This window comes from Malaya genurostris, chromosome 2, assembly GCF_030247185.1.
Source record: "Malaya genurostris strain Urasoe2022 chromosome 2, Malgen_1.1, whole genome shotgun sequence".
In the NCBI taxonomy this organism is placed as follows: Eukaryota; Metazoa; Arthropoda; class Insecta; order Diptera; family Culicidae; genus Malaya; species Malaya genurostris.
The window spans coordinates 227635016-227656468 of NC_080571.1; the positions used below are offsets into that span (position 1 = coordinate 227635016).

At 38.1% G+C, this 21453-nt stretch overlaps 2 protein-coding genes across 2 annotated transcripts; one reads left to right on the plus strand and one right to left on the minus strand.

Moving 5' to 3' along the window:
* The first annotated feature begins 4133 nt into the window (after window positions 1–4133).
* LOC131427899 (GTP:AMP phosphotransferase AK3, mitochondrial) lies at window positions 4134–5113 on the plus strand. The gene has a single exon (XM_058591472.1). The coding sequence runs from the start codon at window positions 4297–4299 to the stop codon at window positions 4942–4944; it is 648 nt and encodes a 215-aa protein (XP_058447455.1). The 5' UTR covers window positions 4134–4296; the 3' UTR covers window positions 4945–5113.
* A 44-nt stretch (window positions 5114–5157) lies between these two features.
* LOC131427898 (uncharacterized) lies at window positions 5158–7231 on the minus strand. The gene is made up of 3 exons (XM_058591471.1): window positions 7039–7231; window positions 6625–6982; window positions 5158–6560 (listed from the first exon to the last, which is right to left on the minus strand). Exons 2-3 carry the CDS (start codon window positions 6956–6958, stop codon window positions 5677–5679), a joined length of 1218 nt encoding a protein of 405 aa, XP_058447454.1. The 5' UTR covers window positions 6959–6982; window positions 7039–7231; the 3' UTR covers window positions 5158–5676.
* Between the last annotated feature and the right edge of the window lie 14222 nt (window positions 7232–21453).

Below are 21453 nucleotides of genomic sequence, written 5' to 3' on the forward strand. Positions count from 1 at the left end.
CGCATCTGGTAAATGCGTGGAGCAGGTTTGGGTGCGTTTGAAACTGGTCAATTTTTCCCTCTACCTTTGTGTGATATATCTTCCTCCGGACCGATGCCGCGATCTACCGCTAATCGATGCACACATACAGTCGTTGCAAGAAATTACTTCCACTCATGTACTACCCGTAGATGAAATCTTGATTGTGGGAGACTTCAACTTTTCCAGCATAAAATGGCAAACAAGTTCCGGTGGTTTCTTCTTTCCTGATCCGGCGCTCTCCACTTTCCACATTGGCATTACAACCATGCTCGACGGCTACAACCTCAACCTTCTTCGACAGTCGAATCCTGTCGTTAATGAAAATAACCGGATGTTGGATCTTTGCTTTTCAAGTAGAGAAGATGTTGCACCAAAGATTAGTGCTTCACCGTTCCCTCTGGTCAATTCCGTTCGTCATCATCCTCCACTACATATTGTGCTCGATTCAAATCGCTTACAGAACGCCTGCATTCCAACGGACATCATCTGCTATAATTTTAGTAGAACCGACTACACCAATATGACCGACTTCTTGACGCAAATCGACTGGGATGAAGTTCTCGACAACGATGATGTCAATGCTGCTGTGCAGACGTTTTCTAATGTTATGAGCTACGCAATCGACTACTATGTACCGAAACGAGCAGACCCGGCATCCACCATGGCTGACTGCGGAAGCGAGACATCTGAAAACGACCAAAAGAGCCGCTCTAAAGAGGTATTCTAAACATGGAGGATTTTCCCTGCGTAATCACTACGTGCAGATAAATCAGTTGTACAAGAAAACCGTTAAGCGCTGCCATGCCAACTACTTGAACAACGTACAACGAAAACTGAAATCAAATCCAAGGTATTTCTGGAAACATGTGAATGAGCAAAGGAAAGAATTTAGGTTGCCCTCGTCAATGAGCTTTGGAGATCGTACTGGTTCGTGCACACAGGAAATCTGCCAGATGTTTGCGGAAAAGTTTTCTAGGGTTTTTTCAAATGAAATCCTGACTCAGCAGCAAATTGCTGCCGCAGCACTTAACGTTCCCCTGTCTAATAACTCATTGAACTGCATCAATATTGACGAAGACTCAATACGGACGGCAATTGTAGGAATGAAAGCCTCAAATTCTCCAGGCCCCGATGGAATACCGGCAGTTATTCTTAAAAAGTGCTCGCGTGGAGTAATCGCTCCCCTCTGCAAACTGTTTCGAATGTCTCTCGCTACAGAAGTTTTCCCCAATTTATGGAAAGCTTCCTTTATGTTCCCAGTCCACAAGAAAGGCGATAAAAAGGATATAAACAACTACCGCGGTATCACTTCCCTTAGCGCTATACCAAAGCTGTTCGAAAAGGTTATACTGACACCAATTTTCAATCACTGCAAGCAATATATCGTCGATACTCAACACGGTTTCATGCCTAACCGCTCAACAACCACAAACTTACTATCGTTTTTGTCTTATGTGTTTGATGCAATGTCTAACGGTTTACAAACGGACGTTATCTACACAGATCTTTCCTCCGCTTTCGATATAATCAACCACGACATCACGGTTGCTAAGTTGGACAGACTTGGATTCAGTTCGAACATTCTTCGTTGGTTGCAGTCGTATCTTAGGAATCGTCGTTTAGCAGTTAAAATTGACGATCATACTTCCGGAGAGTTCCTCGCATCATCCGGAATACCACAGGGTAGTCATCTAGGACCGTTAATATTTTTACTGTACTTCAATGATGTCAATTTTGCCTTGGAAGGTCCTCGCTTATCGTTTGCTGATGATGTCAAGATCTATCACATCATCCGCAACTTAGAAGACGTAGCCTTTCTCCAGCGGCAATTGGTAATCTTCGCAGATTGGTGTAAAGTTAACCGTATGATTGTAAATCCAGACAAATGCTCGGCCATTACGTTCACGAGGAGAAAAATGCCATTGCATGTCGAATACTTTCTGGATGGATCCTCGATTGGAAGATCTACTAGCGTTAAGGATCTTGGCGTCCATCTCGATGAGCAACTTACATTCAAGCATCACATCAGTTACATTGTAGCTAAAGCTTCCCGTAGCTTAGGATTCTTAATGAGAATAACTAAGCACTTTACAGACATACACTGTCTAAAATCGCTTTACTGCTCGCTTGTTCGTTCAACTCTCGAATATTGCTCGGCAGTTTGGAACCCATGCTACCTGAACGGTGCTCATAGAATTGAGGGAATACAGCGTAGATTCGTTCGCTTCGCTCTTCGTCGATTGCCGTGGACCGATCCTCATCAACTACCTAGTTATGAAAGTCGCGGGTTATTAATGGGTCTCGACACATTACAAGTGCGACGAGAATTATCACGCGCTTTGATAATAGCAGATATATTCAACGGTAGGATCGACTGTCCCGTTTTGCTCAACGAAATTAATATTAATGTGCGACCCAGAGCTCTCCGCAACAGTGCTTTTCTTCGACTTCCTATACGACGTACCAACTATGGCGCAAACGGTTCTATTATTGGTTTACAGAGATCGTTCAACCGCGTTTCATCTGGGTATGATTTTAATGTGTCACGAAGCAGAATACGTACAAATTTTCTGAATATTATTAGGAATTATCATTAGGACCAAATTGTGTCTGTTGATTGTAAATAAATAAATAAGGGTGAAACGTATTGTGAAAAGCGTCTAACTTTGTCGTATTTAATAATTTCATTTTTCAGGGTTTCCAGTTCCCGGCCGATAGCTCGCGGTGCCTCGTGCAACTTTCACAATATCTATTTCTTCAGAATAACTTTGAGTTGGCTTGCCATGCACTCTGTACAATTTATTACATGTGCTTTCTAGCAGATAACCGTATCTGAGTAGAGGCTATTTGCTTCAATTTTTTCAATCGCTTGGAAATCGTGGTATGACTATAGAGCACTGACACAAACATACAAAGAAAAAATATCGTTTTCATTATTTCTACTTTTTTACAATAATGTAATGTCGATCTATATTAAACAATGGAGTTTTTCACTCACCTATTTAATGATATTGCAAACAATTGCGAGCGAAGCCCAGCGAAAACTTTATTAATCTATTCGAAGAAGACTTTGTATTTGTTTATTTTTGTTGCAAAAGTTCCTTGGTGACGAGTTTATAGCAACAAGAAAAGTGTTGCTGGAAACATTTTTTTTCAATGATTAACAAGGGGTCGCTATATTTGTGCTAACTGGCGCTGAATCGTTCACGGACACTTTTTATTCTGATTTATCTTCGCAGTGCCTGGTCGTGTTGTCGATAGAGTATTTGGTTTATCTTTGGTGGAACTCAATACAAAAGATCCTTATACGAGCGTTTGTATGCAAAAGTCTAATCGACTTGGTAACGCAATGCCGTCACAGGTTTGTAACAAACTAATTCTAGGTTTGATACACGACGTAAGATACACTGGTGGCGTGATAAGACAGTTTTGGTTGTGTTGGTAATTTTCTCACGAAATTAAGTATGGCGCGCTGGGATTCAAGCATGTAAACATAAACAAACGACCAGTTCAGATCGGGATTTCGATTCTAAGTTACTTCAGTTGTCGCGCAGCCTGGCGAATCTTTGACACTAATTGAAAATCTGGACATTTTTCTTCAAGGGCTTGCAAGGTAACGTCGATATATAGAAAATTTTACACACATCCGATTCTGTTCATTTCGTTGGAGGAAGGATTTGGCGGATCGCACTGTTGTATCTATTACAGTTATTATGAATAACGGAGTGATTGTGCTGTGGGTGGCATTTCAAATGCAGGTAATGAAAACGATTGAAACATCCCGGAACAAAACACCGCATTTTACTGTCAATATTTTCGCAAACAGAATCAACTCTAAATATTTTCATAAAAGCAACTCCCGAAACGTCATTTGTTTATATTTTTCTTCTTCACTTCTCTCTGTTATTCCAAAATAAAATGACAACCGCACTAACACATAGAAAAACGTGATCACCAGGTATTTTACATCGTGGGTTTGATAGACCTCTAATCGTGTAGTTTCTAATACATTTGTTTTTCTTTGTGTGCATTTTACGGTTGGTGCTTTGAATATTTTGAGAGAGCAGAGAGTTCTCTACACAAATAAAGAGAAACTGCATGCAAAATCAACAGAGTAGAGACTAAAGTCCAACATAAATCTTGTTTAGTTGTTTTTTGATAGCGCTGCGGAATGCACCGAGTTTGGAAGTTGCTAACTGTCTGTGGTTAACCTTTTGTTGTTTTAGAATATTTTATTCACTAAAAAGTAAAACTGATAAAACGAAACGCACAAAAATGAGCCCAAACCTGTTTCGCGCGGTGCTCATGGGTGCACCAGGGTCGGGCAAGGGAACAGTGTCTTCTCGTATAGTGAAAACATTTAGTATGAAATACATCTCGAGCGGCGATCTGCTACGAAGTAACATAGAACAGAAAACGGATTTAGGCAACATTGCAGATCAGTACATCAGAGATGGGAAACTAGTACCCGATATTTATATAACCAAATGTATCCTAAGTGAGTTAGAAAAACTTAAATCGAAGTCTTGGTTATTGGATGGTTTTCCTCGCACACTTGATCAGGCAGATGAATTGTTGCACACCGAGCCGATTAACACCGTTATCAATCTAGATGTGCCTTTTGACGTAATCATAGACCGATTGAAAAGTCGGTGGGTTCACCTTCCAAGTGGGAGAGTATACAATATCGGTTTCAACGATCCTGCAGTGCCTGGAAAAGACGATGTTACCGGTGAGCCACTTATCCAACGGCCAGACGATAATCCAGTGGCAGTTCGAAAACGATTGGAGGTTTATGAAGCTTGTACTAAACCATTAAGCACATACTTTAAACAACGAGGATTATTAGTTACGTTTAGTGGCAAAACGACTGATGAAATATGGCCTAATGTAAAAAAATATCTAGAAGAAAAAATAAAATAGTAACAATCATAACATTTCCAAAATAACACTGGCTTTTCCGAGCTGACTGTGCAATACAATTAGACAGTGGACTGATAAGGGATTTCATGTACATTCAACATGATATAGATAAGGACAAATTATGGTGCGAGGCAGATGATGTTGAATAAAACTTGCTATCAATTATTAACTTATTATTTCTTCTAAATTGTATCTAAAATAATCCTGGAATATTCAAATCCCGCAGTTCCGTTCGATATATTTGTACAGCTGTTCTATCGCACTCGTGAGAACTGAAGCATTGTGTGTCAGGTGTACATGCGAAAGGCACGTCTCCGTGTTTAAATGTGTTGAAATATCAGTTTATCAGCAAAACAGGTCTTTTGGAAATATTTTAAATAAAGTATATTTGTAGACGAGAAATACAGAGCAAAGCGGAGATTTGTTAGGTGTTATTTACATAACTCATTTGCGTCAGAGCTCAGCCGAAATATTTGGGAACCTTTGTTTCATGCCTATTGAATAACAAGCAGCTGTTAGTTTCTTATAGTGCTTTTCAAAGTAATGTTCTCCAATACTGAAAAGAAATTTCTGTGTACTGCGCTGTTGTTAAATTGTGGCATCATAAAAAAATATCAAATATTTACGTTGAGTACTCTGACTTGCTCGACATGCCCAGACAAATTCGATTTTTGTTTGCGTATATATATATTTAGAAGTAATAAGTAAGATTCTTTCTAAAACAAATTTTATTCAGGTGGGCAAAAGTCTCTCCGTAGACTCTTCTTGATCAGCACTCACAAACTCAATCTCCTCCATTCGGGTGCTACGTTGAAGTATCCACTTATAGAACGGAAAGTCTGCCCAATCGCTTATAATTAACTCTTGACTAATTCCATGATGTATAGCAGTTTGAATTAGTTCTGAGAAGTGTATTTCCGAGATACAGTTGCCGGTATTCAATTCTTTCCATTGGAAGGAAGCATCACTAAGTTTCCTTTTTATATGTCTTGTCAGGATTGAGATGTTGGCGGCATGTTTCCGGTTGTTCAAACTTTCGCTTGGATTATAAGCTACAAGGCTGATATTTAGCTTTTGACATGCTTGCCACAATTCCAAGGTAACTTTTGGTTTAGTTCCATCAATAAAAAGTATCACAGGAAAGTGTTTTTTGTTAAGTATTAAAAATTTGTAAAACGTCTTGGTAACAAAATTATAAAAATTTTGTTTCGTTATAGTACCACTTGTGCTGTTACCAATGCCATAGAATAAAGGTACCGATTCAGCAATATCGATAGGTATTGTGCCGCTACGAGGATATACAACCATTGGAAATGCTAACTGACCGCGAGCAGATGTTATTAGACCGGTAGTAACTAAATCAGGACGATTACTGTTTTTACCATTTGCTTCAAAAAGGCTCAACAAATTAAAACCCAAACTAAACTCAATTTCGTTGTATTTAAAAACCCGCGATGGATCGCTAAACACTTCCAGTGTATCTAAATTTAGGAAGACGTCTTCGTAGCATTTTAAGATAGGTTTTTCAACAATGTTTCTATTGGTAGTAGGTTCCACTTGGATATACATTGTTATTGCCGGATGACGTCTTTCGAAAGCTCTCAACCAACTATTGCCTAAAAATGATCAAACATTATTAGGAGTTTCTTCTTCAAAAAGAGTACCGTATTCTCCACATACTAGGAGTATTATCTTTAAACTTTTTTTCCCGGGGAAATGTTTCTAAAATCCATTGGGCCGCCTCTAGTAAATCGACACGACGTAGTGTTAAACCTTTCTGATACATATCTTGCACCCATAAGACCATAATTTGTTCCTCTTCACTCGAGAATGTCAATGTTGGTCCCATTTGTCCTTTTCTATTACGATTTTCGTTATACATCGTTAAAGTTGTGCGAGGAACATTGTATTGTTTAGCCGCTTGATATAAACTCATGAGCCCCTCATCAACGGCTTGTAAAGCTCGTTGAAGATCATCTTTACTATATTGACGGATCCTGCGTACTTTGGACATTGCTTTCAATAATAATTCAAGCTTCTGTGGGGAAACAAATGATAAGTGGTTAAATTCATACATGACAAATTCGTACATACCTGTAATGTTTTGTTAACAATGAACTAACAAACTTCGTCAGAAATTATTAGTCAATGATTTATACCTATATAAAGCATCCAAGATGTAGATGAAAATTGAATTATCTGAAAACAAATCGAAATTCAGGTACAACGAAACACCCCTAGAGTAATCATACTATGAAAACAGTGGAAACAAAACAAAGAATGTTGATCGAGCTCAAGATGTAGAATTTACACTGGTGGCGACATAGGATGGTTTTGGTGGCAGTAATTTTCTTACGAAATTAATAAATCGAGAAAATAAGTAAAAGTTTTGGTTCTCTGGTTCCACAATGGTGTCGTAAATGGAATAACATTTGGAAATAAAGTATATGTTTTTCGACAATCTGCGGTTTAAATTTTTATATTTAAATAGGTAAAATAAATTTGGTTAGCATTTCTTGACATTAATAAAATAATTATGATGATAAGTTGCTTTGGTTTAGTATAAGTATAATTTTTCTCTTTTCATCAATAGAAAAAAAGTAGTTAATCACATTTCAATGAACAATGTACGTGAAGTAATGTATTCTACTAAATCTTGAAGAACAATACTACTTATTTGCAAACCAAGATTAAATCCATGGTTCCCTTATCTTTATCCGAGCCGTTATAAGATCATTCAATGATAACAAATACTCCTACAAATGGCTACTAGTTCCTTGCGTTTTCATTGATACGACTCTAGTCACACACAACATTAAAAAAACACTTCGTTTTTAATTCTATCAATTACTATTGTTATATATTATAACAGTTTTCATTCCAAAAATAATAAAAGTCCTGCTTACTGGCAGCACTGCCTACGAAGGCGATCGAAATGTAAATAATAAAGAAACGGACTAGTTCCGTCAGTTAAGTTTTTGATGTTAACTAGTGCGCTTCACTTTCCCGAAAACTCCCTTGGATAACCTTTAGTAGGATTGGATTTTGGTACTTTACCGTCTTACTGTTCAATCACAGAATCGTTGAAGGTAAGGTTTGTGTTCTGGTCCAGACCTGTAAAATAAAGGATATAAAAACTGGCGACGAGGAATTCAAACCAGAAAGAATATTTAATTCTTTTGTTCTTGGTAGCGTCACCTTCACCCATCTCCATTTTGTTTTCTTTTGTGTAGGTACTATTCCAGCCATCAAAGGTAACAATTAAATTAATGTTGAATAGTGCTGCTGGTTGAACACCATTTTAAATTTGATTAAACCTGGTTGTTTTTTTTTGTAACGAAACTGTGGTTTTACCTATCATTAATATCTTTTTTTTTACGTTTTATTTTCGGTGGTGTGATACAAAACAGTGAGCTGAACATTGAACAACTCTCCTCGATATTGTGGACAACTGATTATTGTCGGAGGTCGCGAAAACTGCGAAACAATTCATTTTACTGGCGGATATAGGCTGAATTGGATAAGAAGAATAATACCTTAGTAAAGCGGTGAGTCATTTTTGCTCTAATTATATTGTTTGTTGAGTGGCAATTTTTGTCAAATTTTATATATACATATATATTAATTGATTTTAAAGATGGCGAACGCCAACATGGTAACAACTATCGAACCCTACCGCAAGGGCTCATCCTTTTCCGACTGGAAGGAGAGATTAAGATTTTATTTTATGATGAACGGTGTTGCCGAGAATGCAAAAAAGCGCATTTCATTACTCTAGGTGGTCCGGTAATTTTTGCCCAATTTGAAACTTCTTTTCCCGAATGGCAAGTTACATGAAGCTCCTTATAATGAATTAGTAGCAAAATTAAAAGCTAGGCTAGACAAGGTGGAATCGGATCTGATACAAAGATTCAAATTCCACAAAAGATCACAACAATTGGACGAATCGGTTGAAGACTTTATTTTGTCTGTCAAATTACAGGCAGAATTTTGCACTTTCGGGGATCACAAAAATGCCGCAATCAGAGATAGAATAGTAGCAGGGTTAAGTGATAAGGCATTACAGCAACGTCTGCTTAATGAAGAGAATCTGACCCTGGAATCGGCAGAAAAAATTATTGGTAACATTTCTCAAAGTCCAACTTTGAATGTATTAAATCGTTTGCGGGCGTATGAGTCTATTCAATCTAAAAACAACTATAATCCAGGTGAAGGTAAATCGAAAGGCCCAATCAAAGATAGATTAGGGTTTAGAAACCAAAGCAAAAATTTTTATGGCAACACTGCAAAATATGAGTCCAAATATAACAATTGGAATAATGGGGCAAGACCCGATTATTCCAATATGGTTTGCGCTTTTTGTAAAAAGAAGGGTCACATAGTAAAAAAATGTTTCGCCTTGAGGAATTTAAAAAAAGAGACAGTAAATGTGGTGGATTCATTCAGTCCAGGACCCAATACGGAGCGGCATTTAACCGACATTATGAGCAGGATGAGGACGAGCAACATGAAAAGTGACAACGAAGAGGAAGATACAGGTGATTGGGATTGTATGTGTGTTTCGTCTATTAATTGTATCAATAACCCCTGTTTAATTAAATGTAAAATTGAGGGGGTCAATATTGACATGGAAGTGGACTGTGGGGCTTCAGTATCCGTAATTGGGAAAAATCATTATGAATCTATATTTAACAAGCCAATTAAAACGTGTGAGAAAGAATTGATGGTAGTAAATGGGTCCAAGTTGAAGGTCGAAGGTTTTGTAAATGTGTTGGTTGAACTTAATGGGTTTAAGCTGCACCGAAAATTGATAGTTTTGTATTGTGACAAATCATTCATTCCTTGATGGGCAGACCGTGGCTGGATAAATTTTTCCAGAGATGGAGGAGTGTTTTTTCAAATGAGGAAATGATCAATAGGGTAACTGATCAAAAGTTCGCCATGGTAGAGGAAATCAAATCTAAATTTTCAGATGTTTTTAAGAAAGATTTTTCCTTGTCAATCAAAGGGTTTGAAGCAAATTTGATACTGAAGACAAACACTCCGATATTTAAAAAAGCATATGATGTCCTTTTCAGACTGAAAGAAAAAGTTATTAACCTTTTAGATAAACTAGATGAACGAAAAGTTATTTCACCAATTCAAACTAGTGAATGGGCATCATCAGTCATTATTGTTATGAAGAAAAATAACGATATAAGACTGGTGATAGATTGTAAAGTATCGATCAATAAATATATAATCACTAATTCATATCCCCTGCCAGTGATGCAAGATCTATTTGCTAATTTAGCAGGGAGCAAAATTGATTGCTTATTGGACTTGGAAGGCTGTTTGCTGTATCAAGATAGGGTAATAATACCAGCAATTTCGAAAGATAAAACATTAAAATTGTTTCATGGGAATCACATAAGAATTGTGAAAATTAAACAGCTGGCAAGACGTTCAGTATACTGGTTTGGTAAAAACAGTGATATAGAAAAGTATATTGGCAAGTGTTTCAGTTGTAATAGCATGTTCATTACTCAGAAACCGAAAGCGGAGTCTAACTGGATACCTACTAATAAGCCTTTCAGTAGGGTTCATATTGATTTCTTCTACTTTTCTCATCATATTTTCTTGTTACTGGTAGATAGTTTTTCCAAATGGATCGAAATCGATTGGATGAAGAAAGGTACTAACTATACCGAAGTGCTGAGGAAATTGGTGAGCTATTTTGCAAGATTTGGGTTACCGGATGTTTTAGTTTCAGACGGAGGTCCACCTTTTAACTCTTATGCCTTTATACAATTTTTAGAAATACAGGGAATCAAAGTCCTCAAAAGTCCGCCTTATAATCCATCAAGTAATGGTCAGGCGGAGAGGTTGGTGAGAACCACCAAAGAAGTTTTGAAAAAGTTCCTTTTAGAACCGGAAGTGTCTGAATTAAACTTGGAGGACCAATTGATTTTGTTGTTGTTTAATTATAGAAACAATTGTTTGACGGGGGATGGACTTTTTCCATCCGAGAAAATTTTATCATATAAACCAAAAACCTTGTTAGATTTAGTTAACCCTAAATTGGGTTATAAAAGTAATTTGCTATTACCACAAGTAAAACATGATGAAAGTCGAGTAAAAGAAACGATCACGTTTCGTGAGGAACGGAATGATCCAATAGACAATCTGATTGAAGGGGCTGAAATTTGGTACAAAAATCACGATACTCACATTAAAGATAGACGGATAAAAGCAGTATTTCTAAAACGCGTTTCAAAACATATTTTTCAGATTATCATTGGAAACGCTCGGGTAGAGGCCCATCGAAATCAGCTAAGGATGTCTAAGGACACAAAGGTTCAGTCCAAGCCAAATATTTTTATTTTAACGCCTTCCTCATATCAACAAGTATTAGAGAAAGATAACGAACCTGACTTTCCGGGATTTCCCGAAGCAACCACATAAGAAGAGGCTAAAGCAACTTCAAGGAAAAGGAAGATTGGAGAAACCCTAATGGGTTCGGAACACACACTAAGGCGATCAAAAAGGAAAAAACGGCTAAGGCTGTACATGAATATCTTTATTTCTGATAGATCAGAATTCGATATATTTATATTAATTTCATTATCTTAAAACATTCTTCTTTGTTTTAGTTTAAACATTTCATAATTAGAAACCCTGTTAAAGGGGGAAGAGTTGTTATATATTATAACAGTTTTCATTCCAAAAATAATAAAAGTCCTGCTTACTGGCAGCACTGCCTACGAAGGCGATCGAAATGTAAATAATAAAGAAACGGACTAGTTCTGTCAGTTAAGTTTTTGATGTTAACTAGTGCGCTTCACTTTCCCGAAAACTCCCTTGGATAACCTTTAGTAGGATTGGATTTTGGTACTTTACCGTCTTACTGTTCAATAACAGAATCGTTGAAGGTACACACTTAAAACCATTTCTTGAGCTCGGCATAATAAAATGCCGAAACTGATCAGCAACACCTAAATTTGCTGATTGCTCAGTAATCAATACGCATGTTTCTGAACTTCGTTAAATGCATTCACTGATATTTCGGTAAAACGCTTCACTTTGCCGAAATTTGTCATGATTGCTTGCTAAATTTATCAGTAAACAACAGATATGCCGACATCAGCAGAAACGTTTGCCGAGATTTCGGAATATGCGCTAGCTGTTGCCGAGATTCAGCACGACAGCTGTCATTTATTGCTGCGTTACATTTTCGCTTCGCATTGCGCGATTATTTTCTGATGAAATTCTCGAGTGAAAAAAAGGCGGGTGGGTAATGTCAGAGACATAACTGGATGTCGTGAATACGAAAACAAATGACATGTTCCTTAACACTTCCGAATATCAATTAGTTGATCAATTGTATGAATTATGCAAGCATTCCCCTTTTCCACATTTTTCGCAAAAATAAAGAAGGCTTCACTTGATCTCGATTACTCTGAATTTCACACAGCGAAAAGTGCAAAAATCTAACCAAACTGTTCTACATTTGCACTAAACTGAGGATATTTTCTTTCGATTTGCGAACAACACATCCTAATAGTTCTTCAGAAAACTTTTAGAGCCATTAGAACGGCTGATTTTTTATAATGCTTTCCAACGTTGCTTTTTCATCCATCGAAATGACTGGCAGCTGTGACGTAATCGCTCTTGTCGGAAGCGAAACTAGCTTTGCAAACGGCACAAAATACATCTGCTCGCATTGACGATAGAATCCAAACTGATTAGATTTTTGTTAGGAGCTCTCTTTTACGTGATTTCGTTTGCAGCTTTTTCACTAATGGGCGGTCCTAACAGCTATAAAAATAGTCGCATACAGAATATTATTGTCGATTATTTTATTTCGCATTTGCATAATTTATTGAAAGAAACTATCAATATGCTGTAGGAATTCGTTTCTAGCATTCAGAAGGGTCAAATTGCGTAATTCTCTACGATATTAAACTCGGAACATTTTTCGCAAAAAAGGCTTCACTTGATCTGTGAATTTCACACAGCGAAAAGTGCACAAATCTAACCAAATTGTTCTTGATTTGCACTAAACTGAGGATATTTCCTTTCGATTTGCAACAAATCCTAATAGTTCTTCAGAAAACTTTTAGAGCCATTAGAACGGCTGATATTGTGTAATGCTCTCAACCGTTGTTTTTTCCCAATGCTAATGACTGGCAGCTGTGACGTAATCGCTCTAGTCGAAAGCGAAACTAGTTGTGCAGACGACACAAAACACATCTGCTCGCAGTGGCGATAGAATCCAAACTGATTCAATTTTTGTTAAGAGATTTCCTTTTATGTGATTTCGTTTGTAGCTTTTTCACTACTGGGCGGTCCTAACAGCTATAAAAATAGCCGCGTACAGAATTTTAATGTCGATTATTTCATTTCGGTTTTGCATAATTTATTGAAAAAAAAACTATCAATATGCTGTAGGGATTCATTTCCAGCATTCAGAAGGGTCAAATTGCGTAATTCTCTACGATATTAAACTCGGAACATTTTTCGCAAAAAAGGCTTCACTTGATCTCGATTATTGTGAATTTCACACAGCGAAAAGTGCACAAATCTAACCAAATTGTTCTTGATTTGCACTAAACTGAGGATAATTACCTGCGATTTGCGAAAAACAAATCCTAATAGTTCTTTAGAAAAATTTTAGAGCCATTAGAACGGCTGATATTGTGTAATGCTAATGACTGGCAGCTGTGACGTAATCGCTCTTGTCGAAAGCGAAACTAGTTGTGCAGACGACACAAAACACATCTGCTCGCAGTGGCGATAGATTCCAAACTGATTCAATTTTTGTTAAGAGATTTCCTTTTATGTGATTTCGTTTGTAGCTTTTTCACTAATGGGCGGTCCTAACGGCTATAAAAATAGCCGCATAAAGAATTTTAATGTCGATTATTTCATTTCGGATTTGCATAATTTATTGAAAGAAACTATCAATATGGTGTAGGGATTCGTTTCTAGCATTCAGAAGGACCAAATTGAGGAACTCACTACGATATTCACCACTTTTCGGAACATTTTTCTTGAACGATTTGTTGTACAGCAGCAGCTATTTTCTTCTCTTCCTCAGAACGCGTTCTGATTGGCTGGTGTTGACATGGGTCAAATGAGACAGGTTTTTCAATAGTGTACTATTGAAATACTTCAATGTTTTTGCTATACACGTTTAAGTTGAAAAATTTCGATTCTATTGGTAGTTAGATTATATAAATCCTTCCACAAATCACTGAGCTATGAGCTTTCAAAATACGAGAAAGGCAAACGCGCCATATGGATTATCCCCTTTGATTCTCGTTTATACCAAACATTTAAGAAAAGTTTAATTTTGAACTATTTGAGATTATGTCACACAACTGAAAATTTTATCATAAAATTGTGATCATATTTCCGATGGCATGTAGCAAAAATTATGTTGATTCGTTAGATACAACAATAGATATTCACGATCAAAAACTTATCACTCTCTCAGAGGGTAAATTTTGAAAAGGCACCCCATAGTAAAGTAAGTCGTATTCACGACAAAATGAATAATCTTCGAAGAAACGTGGAACCACTTGCAAGTAAAAATATTGAATAAATATAGTGACATGTTTCGCTTTATAAAAAGCGACTTTATCAGATCACATTATAAGGGAAAAACACCCAACACGGGGCTCAAAGAGTCTTCGAGACAAAACTTTGGGGGATATGCGAAAAAATAACCCAATGCATGGACAAATTCAATAGATCAAAGTAAGTTTATTTTTTGAACAATACCGTATATGCATCATTAAATATTGAAAATTTTTGTATATTTATTTTTATTTTCATATTTCCAGCTCGACTCAAGGTGGCCGCATCCGGAAACGCCGCTTTTTATTATGCTACATGTTTTAAGGTAGAGGCTTTAAGCACTACTGGCAACAAATTTGTAAGCCTCCTTCAAGTGTTAATAAAATGAACTTTTGATCCTGAATGGTGTGTTTATAATGTTTAGAAATTACAAACAAAATTAATTGACTAGATATTTAATTACTGATGATTCGGTAATTTGTTTTTTTCATTTTTTCGTTTTATTGGATTGCCGAATATTCAGCGAACGTTTCACTGAGAAAACAGTAAATCTTACGCTGGCGATTTCGGCAATATTTGACGTTTGTCAAATTTGAGGGTGCCGAGACGCTCAGTTATTTTATTTTTGCCGAGATGATTGCTGATTACTCGGCTGTGCGAATCTCGGCATTTTTTTGCCGAGACTCAGTTAAAAAATTTAAGTGTGTAAGGTTTGTGTTCTGGTCCAGACCTGTAAAATAAAGGATATAAAAACTATTAATAGTTATCTTTTTAGACCAAAGAGAAGACGTGGGGCAGAGTGAATTAAAGGATACAAAGATTAAAAAGTCGGGTGGGTAATGTCAGACATAACTGGATGTCGTGAATACGAAAAAACTGGCAGGCTTCAATCACTTTTCCGAATATCAGTTAGTTGATTGATTGTATGAATTGTGCAAGCTTTCCCCTTTTTCACTAATAGAGTTTGAAGCGATGCACCTACATTAAAGTACAGATTAGTTACATTAAACAGCTACTATTCTACAGCTATATATTCCAAACTTGAAATAATTCCTTTTTAATTTGCCAATATAGGAGGCTAGGTACGACAAATTTGTAGTTTATTTTTATTGAAGCCTTGAAGTTCGAAGATCTGATTCTTCTCGAAATTTCAGTACGAAACAATTGCAATGGCCTGGTCTGAAATGTATCGACGATCTTCGGTATGCAAGTTATTTTAATAATAATAATGATAGTAATAATAATGATAATAATATTAATACAGATTAATCTGTACATATATGTATGTGTAAATAAAATATAGATTAACCTGTATATATGCCAACCCTGTATCGCATGGCATATTTTCACACGACCCCATACTAGTATAAAGATGTGTTCAACATCATCACATTCGCTTTCGCATTGCCGTTCGTAATTGAATGTGTTAGTGACGGTACAAATCTGCCTTTTTTCGGTTTTTGCCATCTAGCTGACGGTGTCTCGTACGTTCAGAGCAGCTGCTTTAACTTAAATGACGCTATTTGATGATGATGATGATAAAATCAAATTTATTTGTATTCGTTTTTGGTTTACAATCGTTTTCTTTACAGAGTAAGTGATACAGCTTATTGCTTTTCAAACTTCGTATTTCTGTTTTGTTAAGTAGTTTTAATCTGTTTGAATTGTTTTGCATTTGCAGCATATTTGATTATCAACAAGAATTTTGTTTTGTTTCTGGTTATCCTTAAGCCTAAATTATCCTAATACCTAATTTTCCTAACTCTAATTTTATTTACAATATTTACAATATTTACAAAATTACGAATAAATACTTCGTATAGTTTGCCATTCTGACATTAATGCTTTGTTCATATGCTTCGTTGCATTGTTATTTATTCTGGTTTGAATCGGGTCGAGATTTGCCAGTTGATGGATACGAGATATTCTTGTTCGTCTTGGAAGATTTAGTATCATTCTCAGGAATTTATTTTGTACTATTTGGAGCTTTCTTCGATGCGTAAGTGCACAGTCTTTCCATACCGGAGAGGAGTACTCCAGCATGGGCAGAACGACTTGCTTGTAGACAGTCAATTTATTGGTTTTAGACATTTTAGACTTACGGTTTATTATCGGATATAGCTTTCGCAGCATGACAGTACTTTTGACCACTCGATCATCTATGTGAGCTCGGAAGAGTAGCTTACTGTCCATTAAAAGGCCAAGATAACGAGCAATTGCGGACCATTCCACTTCGGTTTCCATCACCTGAATGTTTGTACTTGGTTTAAGACGGTCAGTATTTCGGTGAGGAAATACGATTATTTGCGTTTTGGCCGCATTGACCCGAATTTTCCATTTGTTCAGATACGAGGTGTATGCATTGAGACCGTTTTGCAGTTTTTTAACCAGTGTTTTTATGTACCGTCCGGTATAACTGATAGCGGAATCGTCCGCAAATAACGAGAGAGTTCCTTCAGCTGGTAGAGGTGGAATGTCTGAAGTGTATAGATTATAAAGTAGTGGACCCAAGATACTACCTTGCGGTACACCCGCCGGAATATTGTACGGATTCGAACAGACTTTCGATAGGCATACCTGTGATGTCCTATCTTGAAGATAGTTGGTAATAATTTTGGTTAAATAAATCGGACAGTTTTGCTGGAGAAGCTTGTAAGTCAAGCCTTCATGCCAGACGTTGTCGAATGCCTTTTCGATATCAAGGAACGCCATCACCGTAGTTTTAGCTAGTTCTTTGGATCGTTTAATTAATTTTAGAACTCTCTGGAGCTGATGGACAGTTGAATGACCTCGCCTGAATCCAAACTGAGAGTCTAGGAGGATATTATTCTCGTTGGTGTGCTCAAGAAGTCTCGTATAAATGACTCTTTCGAACAATTTGCTTATAGAGGAAAGTAAGCTTATTGGTCTATAGCTTGATGGGTTGGTGGGATCTTTGCCCGGCTTAAGAATGGGAATTACTTTGGAGAGTTTCCACATGGATGGAAAATAACCAATTTCCAGACAGCGGTTGAACACATTGATCAAAAGGTTAAAAGTTTTTGGTCCGAGATTCTTGAGAACAATATTGAAAACTCCATCAAAACCGGGAGCTTTCATATTACGGCTGGTCTTAATAAAGTTTTTCAACTCATTCAGTGAGACTTTTTTGACACTTAATGGATCAATTGGGGTGTTGGAAAGCTGATTGATGCTAAACGCGACTGGCTCTTCCATTTCACTGATGATATCTCGACCCAGATTGTGCGATGCAAGGAACTGTTCAGATATCAGATTTGCTTTTTCGGTGGCAGTAATATATAAACCATTAGTATCTTTCAGTGGGGGAATAGGTTTTGGTTTGTTTTTTAGCACTTTGGTAAGTCGCCAGAAGGGCCTGGAGTAGTTAGGTAAGTTTTTTATGTCATTACTGAACTTAATGTTGTGAAGTTTTTTAACCCTAGCAGCAATAATTCTGTTCAGTTTTTTATACAGCACTTTTCTGAGTAAATTTTTTGTTCTTTGGAATTGTCGTCTTACACAATTTCGCAAAGATATAATTTTTTTAGTGTGTTCATCAACTTGAAGAAACTCACCTACTACTGATCTTGCTGGAACGTGCGTTGATTCCGCTTCGATGATGGTGTTGGTCAGGTGCTGGAGAACATTGTCAATGTTGGCTGTAGACACCAGCGGAGGGTTATCCGGAAGTTTATCTTCGACGAAACGTTGTAGAATAGGCCAGTTCACTTGATGATAGTTGCGCCTGCAAGCCTGTTGGCGCGTGTTGATTTCGCTTTCTAACTGAAATACCACCGGTAGATGGTCGGATGATAATTCAGCTATCACGGAGGGGGTTGAACAGTTTTCCACCATATTGGTTAGTACAATATCCAGTATGGTGCCTTGTCCGGTCGGTGAGTAGTATGTTGGTGAACCTGGGTAAAGCACTGTGTAGTGACCAGCCTGAAGATCATTTGCCATCACGACACCGTTGCAGTTGTTTCTTGCGTTTCCCCATAGCGGATGGCGGGCGTTTAGATCACCAATAAGGAGGAATTTTCCTTGTCTCCTGGTTAGCTTCTGGATCTCGTTTCTCAGTCGCATTGCAGAGCCATCCACTTTTTTGCACTGTCTTGGGCAGTATGCTGCTATCACTTCGATAGGTCCTTCGGGTGTCTTCAACTCGATGCCAACAGCTTCGATTATCGATAGTCGGTAGTCGGGAAGAGTCCTATATTCAAGCCCCTTGCGGATGGCAATAGCTACACCACCATGCCGTGCTCCCGGTCGGTCCAAACGGCAGAGAAAGTGATGAGGTAGAGAGAAGTTCACTGAGGGTTGGAGATGGGTTTCGGTAAAGACTGCTATATCTATTCGGTTTGTTTGTAGAAATTCGATAATTTCCAGCTTTTTCGCCGCTATCGAGCGGGCATTCCAGTTAAGGATTTGGGCGGTGAATGCTGAAGCTCATGAACATTTGCATCATGTGCATCATCATTTTTTGCATTTCAGCCACCATCGCAGCCAGTTGTGCAACAGTGTTTGAAATTGAAGTGGCAGCTGATCCCATTTCAGGATGTGGACCGTTTGTATTCGGATCCGGAAACGGTTGATTCTGTTGATTCCATTTAAAACCGGGGGGAATCGGTGTAAAATGATCGTGTTGACTAGGGCCTTTTCTGTTATTCGATGGAGGCGGAAGCTCGGGAAACATTTCCGGATCGATGAGAATATCTCTTTTCTTTTTTGTCTGTTGGTTTCTGATGGTTGCTTGTGCCCGAATTTTCCGGTACTCTTCACGTTTGGGACACTGTTTATCCGTAGTTTGATGATTGCCGGCACAGTTAGCACATTTGTATTGACATGCACCGTCGATTTCGCAGTTCGCTGTTAGGTGCTCCTGGGAACAATTGTTGCACTTTGGTTTCATATGACAGTTGCGGGTACCATGACCAAAATTTAGGCACCGCATGCACTGTGTAACACTACGATTTGGGCCTCTGTACGCATCCCATTGCACTATGATATGGCCGAGCGAACGAATAGCCTTCAGCCCGCCGAGGGTGACACTACCCTTTTGGAAATGTACGAGGTACAAGCAGTCTCGATATTTTGCTGTTTGATTCCTTCTTGTTATCGGAAAAACAGCAATCGGCTTCAATTTGTAGACTTCACTTAATTCACTCAAGATATCGTTAGTTTCCATCGCTGGTAGACCTCGAATCACTGCCTTGAATGGTTTAGCTGCTGCAATGTCGTGGGTGTAAAATTCAGCTCCTGTCTTAGCCAGATAGGTTCTCGCCTTGTCAAAATCTTTCTGCGTTGATATGATAAGCTTCGTTCCCATGCTGGTGAGCTGGTAAGCTGCTGATATGTTGATAGCTTGCATTACACGTTGCAGTTTCGGGAGGGGAACGGTTTTCACCACCAGTGGGGGCAATTTTATTTTTGCCTGTACGGTAACATTTTCGGGTTTGTCGGAGAAATCAGGATTTATCGGCGTACCCGATGTGTGTACGGAGTACTGATCATCACAATCGTCGACTTCTGGCAGTATATCGTAAACATTATTTTGCTTACGATTGTCACTTGAATTATCGAAGGCATCAGCACCGCTGGAGGTGCTGCCACGCTTTCCCTTTTTTAACAAAGGGCTGATATGCGATTTTGTGGGAGAGAGAGACTTTTTCTTTCTCTTGCCACCCATTCTCAGCGCGTTTAACTCTTTGTAACTGTAGGAGAATTCTAACCGTGTTCACTTTACGAATGCTAACACTAGAATGACGCTATTTCTCACATCACATTTCCTTTTATACCTGCTACTGGTAAGGGTGTAGGGACCTCCCCTTCGCAGAACGGGAAACAGTGAGACAATATAAAAGAGAGAGTTAGTATAGCAGCAGCCAGTAATACTGAATTGGCTATCGAGCAGTAAACAGTATCTTGTGGAGTTTTCACGCAGAAACACGCTCACAGGAGGAAGAGTTAAGGGCAAGGCAAAGTCTCGCTCGAACCGTGCTGGTCTGCAGTTCCCAGTTGGCAAAATCCATCGTCTGCTCCAAAAGGGAAACTACGCAGAGCGTGTCGGTGCCGGTGCATCGGTCTATCTGGCGGCAGTGATGGAGTACTTGGCTGCCGAAGTGTTGGAATTGGTCGGTAATGCTGCCCGTGACAACAAGAAAACGAAAATCATCCCTCGCCATCTGCAGCTGGCCATCCGTAACGATGAGGAGTTGAAAACCCCGTCCTTTTCAGGATGACCACATCACTGATAAAGAAATATTTAGAATTGCTTTAAGTTTAGCCAGTTCTGAAACGCCTGGAAAGTAGAATGCGCAAATCAAGTGGAAACATTTGTTCATCTCTTTCATTTGTTCAACTCTGTTTCGCACGGCATATTTGTATACTAGTATAAAGATGTGTTCAAAATCATCACTTTCGCTTTCCCATTGCCGTTCGTATTTGAATGTGTTAGTGACGGTGCAAATTAATTTAGCTTCCATCTTGATGAATCTTTTGGTAGGAAATATTGAGATCTGATATGGTTCTCGTGTGTGTCTTGTTTCAGCAATGGGCCTTGCTGGACTTTTTGGCTGCCTTTTTTTTTACCGATTTTCGGTGTCATTGTGCTGACGGTGTCTCGTGCATTCAGATCGGGAAACAGTGAGACGACAGGTCCTCGATGTTGCTCTCGCGTGTCTTGTTTCGGGAACAGTTGCTCAGCAAATGGTAGGAAAAATGAATCACTCAACTTTTATATGAATGCTCTTGTATAGATTCAGACATCTCGCGTTCTGATTGGCTGGTGCTTTCATGGGTTAAATCAAACAGGTTTTTCAATAGTGTACTATTGAAAAACTTCAATGTTGTTGCAATACACGTTCAAGTTAAAAATTTTCGATTCTATTGGTAGTTAGATTATATAAATCCTTCTACAGATCACTGAGCTATGAGCTTTCAAAATAC